The sequence below is a fragment of the Nematolebias whitei genome, chromosome 13 (genome assembly GCF_014905685.2).
Source record: "Nematolebias whitei isolate Nwh7 chromosome 13, NemWhi1, whole genome shotgun sequence".
In the NCBI taxonomy this organism is placed as follows: domain Eukaryota; kingdom Metazoa; phylum Chordata; class Actinopteri; order Cyprinodontiformes; family Rivulidae; genus Nematolebias; species Nematolebias whitei.
This window is the reverse complement of record NC_056510.1, coordinates 30,696,087-30,702,630: the sequence shown is the minus strand read 5'-3', so window position 1 is coordinate 30,702,630 and position 6,544 is coordinate 30,696,087. Positions and strand designations below refer to the sequence as shown.

At 35.7% G+C, this 6,544-nt stretch overlaps 1 protein-coding gene across 1 annotated transcript in view; it reads left to right on the top strand.

The window, feature by feature from the left end:
* The first annotated feature begins 3,396 nt into the window (after positions 1-3,396).
* The window catches only part of tmtc4 (transmembrane O-mannosyltransferase targeting cadherins 4), a 26,919-nt gene continuing 23,771 nt past the window's right edge, over positions 3,397-6,544 (top strand). Inside the window, exons 1-2 of the mRNA XM_037686685.1 lie at positions 3,397-3,723; positions 3,847-3,962. Of these exons, the coding sequence (XP_037542613.1) occupies positions 3,562-3,723; positions 3,847-3,962 (278 nt within the window). The 5' untranslated portion in view covers positions 3,397-3,561. The remainder of the gene's footprint in view (positions 3,724-3,846; positions 3,963-6,544) is intronic.

Below are 6,544 nucleotides of genomic sequence, written 5' to 3'. Positions count from 1 at the left end.
TTCATCTATTTTACTGAGTTTCTGATAAACCTTAGATAGTAATTTGGGAGGGTTAAGATTAAGGAATTCTAATACACTTGTTGACATTTCAATCCTAGTGTTATTAAGGTTAAATTTATTTTTGGTTATAGATTTAATTTGTTGATATTCTAAAAATTTATTCTTATCAATCCCATATTGTGTAATTAATCTGTTAAATGGGATGTAGTCCACTTCTTCATATATATGTTCCAAATATTCAATTCCTTTACACCTCCAACCTGGGAAGTTTATCATCTTATTCTGTTGTAGGATGTCAGGGTTGTTCCAGATGGGTGTACGTTTACATGGGATTAGTGAAGACTCTGTCATTTTAAGAAACTCCCACCAAGCTGTCAGAGAGGAGCTGATATTGATGCTTTTAAAGCATTCCTGTCGTTTTATGTTTGAGCTAATGAATGGAAGGTCTGAGATCATTATATTATTGCAAATTGTCTGTTCTACGTCTAGCCAGGGTTCATCAAGGGGTGTGTGTTTTATCCATTTTGAGATGTATTCTAGCCTGTTGGCTAGAAAATAATAATAAAAGTTGGGTAATTCTAGTCCTCCTTTATCTTTGGATTTCTGTAGTGTTTTTAATCTAATACGAGGGCGTTTATCTTTCCACAGAAATTTAGAAATAGAGGAGTCCAGGGATCTAAACCAGTCAGATGATGGTTTATTTGGGATCATTGAGAATAAATAATTTATTCTAGGCAAAACCATCATTTTTATTGATGCGATCCTTCCCATGAGAGATATGGGTAAAGATTTCCATCTAGCCAGATCATCCTCAATTTTCTTTAAAAGTGGGGTGTGGTTTAGTTTTGTTAAATCTGCTAATTTAGGCGAAACTTTGATACCCAAATATGTAATATTCCCCGATTGCAGTTGTGTAGTAAGTGAATTGTTGAAAGAGCAATTAATTGGTAGAACTGTGGATTTTAGCCAGTTTATAGAGTAATCTGAAACTTTTGAGAAGGAGTTTATCAGTCCAATAACCTGAGAGATGGAGGTTTGTGAATGCCGGAGGAAGAGCAGCACATCATCAGCATATAGACTGATTTTGTGCTCTCTGTTCTTGCATTTTATGCCTTTAATATCTGTAGTTTGCCTGATTGCTGCGGCTAGCGGTTCGATGAAAATAGCGAACAGTGAGGGGGAGAGTGGACATCCCTGCCTGGTTCCCCTTTGCAGAGCAAAACTAGCAGATATTTGATTGTTTGTCCTAATGCATGCTGAAGGAGAACTGTATAATATTTGTAACCAATTTATGAAATAATTTCCAAAACCAAATTTATGTAAGGCTGCAAATAAAAATTTCCAGTTAACTCTATCGAAGGCTTTTTCTGCATGTAGAGAGAATATTGCAGTTTCAATATTTTTACTGTAAGAATAATCTATTAAATTAAATAATCTGCGTGAATTTGTGGATGAATGTCTCCCTTTTATAAAACCAGTTTGGTCTGGATGTATTATTAGAGGAGTTACCTTTTCTAATCTTTTTGAGAGGGCTTTACAAATTATTTTAAGATCAACGTTGATAAGAGATATTGGACGATAACTGGTAGGTAATACAGGATCTTTGCCTGGTTTTAACAGGAGACTAATGTTGGCAGAATTTATATTTTTTGGAAGACTGTTACTTTTCTCAGTTTCTTGTAGCATTTTGTGAAATAGTGGTGCCAGGATATTCCAGAATTCTTTATAGAACTCTGCTGGGAATCCATCTGGACCTGGAGCCTTTTTATTGGACATGCTTTTGAGGGCTTCCTGGAGTTCCACTGGTGTCAGTGGTGAATCCAGCTCCATTGTTTGACTATCTGATAGTTTAGGAAGTGTTATTTTATCCAGGAATTCATTAATTTCATTATCTGATGGGTTTATCTGGGGCGAATACAATTCTTTATAAAAATCTCTGAAAATGCTGTAATAATTAGCTGCTGAAACCCCAATACAGTACACAAAACGATAAAGCTACATTTCAAGATTATATAGTGTAAGAGTGTTAAACTGTTACATATAAATCTAAAACAGTTAAGTCTGGTCCTCTGGGCATTAAAAAAAATAAAAAAATAAAAAACCCAAAGCAAAACAAAAAAACAAAAAAAAAGTAGAAACGTTTCGTCTTTCATCCGAAAGACTTCTTCAGTCTGAGGTGCTGTATTCAAAGCTCAGTCTTATAAATATCACCTTCTCATAGTGGATCAACCAGTTTGCTGCTGACATCCAAAACCAGCTGCTCACGTGATCAAGGAGGACCAGCAGCCTAACAATGGATCGTTAGCACCCTTATGGCTGTTTACTATTCACAGGGGGCTGTGTGATACTAGTAATAACAGCATTGTCCCTCTCTTACAATGCTGTTATTGCTAGTATTACTCAGCCCCCTGTGAATAGTAAACAGCCACCAGGGTGTTAACGATCCATTGTTATGCTGATGGTCCTCCTTGATCACGTCAGCAGCTGGTTTTGGATGTCATCAGCAAACTGGTTGATCCACTATGAGAAGGTGCTATTTATAAGACTCAGCTGAACACAGCACCTCAGACATAAGTCTGTCGGATGAAAGATGAAACGTTTCTACATTTTCTTTTGTTGTTTTGCATTTTTTTTTTTTTTTTTTTTTTTTGAATGTCCAGAGGACCAGGTTTAGCTTTTTAGATTTTTCTACCTGGGTTATTGAACATGCATCAGGATGTTACATATAAACAAATTCCAAAAGTAAGACTTTTTGCATGCACTAAAGTTCCTATAAATAACTTGATCAACTTAACTTACAAACATTTACAGCAATAGTCATCAAGTAACAATAATAAAACACGTTTATTGTTGCATTACGTATCCTTTAATTTACTTAGATTAACGTTACGTAATGACGTCACTATTCAGCTTCGGTAATTGGCTTTACCAGACCACGTGACCCAACGCCGGGGAGGAAGTGTTGATTTTGATCGAGTGCGTTTGTTTACAACCTCGAGCGCTTTGGCTGAGCCTCCCATGGATTAGTTTTGAAGTTATTTGCACATATTTTGGCTAAACAGTTACTTTTTAGTTTGCGACCACTTTCTCTAAAATATATACGGCCATGCGTGTGCCACATTTTACTACGTAATGGCATTTGCTAACATGACATACTGCTAAAGTTTAGCATGATTAGCTAGCAAAATAAAAATACCCTTGACCTCAGACCGTCAAGAATCAACGGAAGCGTGATCATCCTCCATCTGCAATTGGGATATTTCGCGTTCGTGTGCAGCTACAGGGGGATCTAAAATAATAATTGGGGACATTAGTGAGACACGTTAACTTACAGGAAGCATAGCTAACATGAGGCTTACAAAATCAACGTCACGTGAATGTATCTGAAAAGATGTAGCTAAGTGATCTGTTCAAAGAGTGACATTTATTTATGAGTAACTTAGCTTGTACAACGCCTGATGTTGGATGCGTTTCCAGCAGGTGACGCGGTATGACTCTGCCTGTAATCATCCTCGTCCTCTCAGGGAGATAATAGTAGGATGATCAAGGCTCTCGTGAATTATGTCAGTCACTCAAGTTTACTGGGATCACCATATACCCTTGCCAAAGCTTGCTCCAGTCCAGGCCAAGGTGGCCGTGGCTCTGGTGGCGCTCCTGTGCTTCATGAACAGCTACGATGGAGAGTTTGTGTTTGACGATTCTGAAGCAATTGTCAACAACAAGGTCAGTATTCATTATCTGAAAAGCTCTGACGCTTTGCTAATAAACAATATTATAGATCATGTAATTTTCTCACCAGGTTTTTTCTGTAGAATTTTTTTTGTTATGTGTTTGTATGTGTTACAGGACCTGAAACCAACAACCCCCCTGAGCAACATCTGGAGCAATGACTTTTGGGGAAGCAATCTGAGTAGCAACTCTAGTCACAAATCTTATCGACCGCTCACTGTTCTGACATTTAGGTAAAAAAAAAAAACTCTTTTCTGTCTGAACTCATCATCTGGTCTTACACTTTACCTACTTAAAATAGTTCTTGGTTTTCCAATAGAAATAGTGTCACTATTTTTTTCTATTTTGCGGCAATGAGAAAAACTTGAGTTTATATAAATACTTTCCAGTGTGGTTCACTTACTTCTGAGAAAAGCACTTGAATAATAAAAAAGACATAAGTAGCAAATTTCAAAACAATTATGCAACTTGTGTGTAATTATGGCTAAATCGTTGTGTGAAGCAAAAGATAATTATTGTTTATATCCAATCAAATTTAAGTTGTATTATCAAACTTCTCTTTAAACCCAGGTGTGACTGTGACTCTTGTTCTGAACAAACTGTGCCAGTTGATTGGTACTGAGTAGTAAAATGGAACAGGTTTTTATTAGTTGGTAATAAATTAGAAAAATAACCTTGCAGCCAAAAGCAGTATTGGTGCCAATGCTAAGGCAAGAGGTAAATTGTGCCAATTATTTTTTTCTGATTGAATATTTTGTTATGTAATTAAAAAAACATAGATGATCAAAGTGACAAAAGAAAAAACATCAAATTTAAAAACTAAGTATAAAAACAATAATATCAAAGAAAATATCACGTCTGGTAAAAAACAAAATAGAATCAGATAATTTCAAAGCACTTAAGATCAACAGACACCAAAACAAACAACAAAGTAAAAAGGTGGGTTTTAAGAGATTTAACAACAGTTCAAAGGCCTGTCAAATGTGACGTGGCAGCTTATTCTACATTTTCAAATCTTCTACGACAAGAACTTGAGCCCTCTGAATCTTCATTTTGTTTAGGGAACCCAGAGCAGCTGGTCAGCTGTTCTGAGAGAGTGAATGGGTGTGAAAGGGTGTAGAACAGGGGCGCCCACACTTTTTCAGCATGCACGCTAAAATGACCAAGTCCAAGTGATGTACCTACTATAAAAATACAGAACATATACTTATTTATAAACTTATTAAGTATGCTTTTTATGTTGTATATTCTTGTTTTTAGTATTTTACCATGTTTTATATGGCACCTTGATTTATTGTTTTATGACACTACTTTTATTTTAATAGCATTTTACTGTAGTTTATTGCTGTCTGTACTTTATATGTTTCTGTCTAAAACTACTCTCTCTTGTAAATGAGTCCTCGTGACTCAATGAGACTAACCTGGATAAGTTCCAGCTCACGGTGGACGCAACATAAATGGAAAAAAAACAAAAGTTTGTTTAAAAAAAAGTGACAGTTTATTTTTACTGTACAAAATAATAACAATGTTGTAGTATATATGAATATAGTCCGAAAATGCAGCTTGGGTGAAATGCACTTCGAATATGACAATGTGGAGGAAAAAAAGTCCTCCCCCCACTCTGTATGAAAATGGTAGGTTTTTTACTTCTTACTTGGTCCAGCTCCCCAACTCATTTTACACACTTTTTTGAGTTTAGATTAGAAGAAATAAACTGCAGGCTAATACGAGTCAACTTGTTTGATTTAGCGTGGTTGAATGTGCATGCGTGGTGACCTATGTGTCAGAAAAAGTTGGTCTCAGATTGGCTAACCTGTATGTCAATCAAGTGATGAATTGCATAGTGAAAAGGGATCGATTGGCTGACGTCTATTTATTTTATTTTTTTTTAAGAAATAAAAAAAAGGTCTGACATCTATTTCGTTGTGTGATCTACTGAAAATGTCTTTGTGATTGAGGTACATCACGATCGACTTATTGGGCACCCCTGGTGTAGAAGCTTTGAAAGGTAGGGTAGAGCAAGGCCATTCAATGATTTAAAAACAAATGAAATCATTTTGAAATGTAGCCTAAAATTTACGGACAATTACTAAATTTACAGACTATATAAAATGTTTCATCACAAATTTATGCATAGAGATTGTTTTGACAATATTTTATGCAGTTTATGCTTTTAAAACTTTTTTTATTTGATTACAAGCATAATCTAGTCGCTGAGTGCATTTCCTCAACTGAAACTCTTAATAGATAAGAGAAATGAAAAATAATTTGTGAAAAGAGTCAAAGTTTTTACAGACAGTTTTTATCTAACTCTTGAAAACCTTCTCTGGAGATGGTTAGGTGTAGGCTATCGAAGTAATCAAGGCTTGTGAATTTGAGCTATCATCATACTACTTGAGGACTGAATTTAGTCTCTCTATCACTGTAAATGTTTTGGAGAAAAGCAGTATGACAAAAGGTGCAAAGTAGACACTTTATTACTTCATGATGAAAACAGGGATATGTTCTCACTGTGGTCGTTACATTGCTAATGCATACCAGACCAGGAGTTTTCTGCCTGTTAAAACTTGTGTAAAATGCTAATCAGTTGGCTTCGACACATAACAGACCTTAAAACCACCTGCCTATTACTAAAGCCATGTAATGACTGAATAAGTTTGTTGGGGAAAACAACATTTTTTTTTTCCTTTCTGGGTAACGGGGCAGCTGGTACCCGTCTCGAGGAATCACCGTGCTAGAGACAGGGTGCAACAAGGATAGGTTGCAAGTCTAACAAGATAAAACGCCTGATAAATTGTAAAAAAAAAAAAAAAAA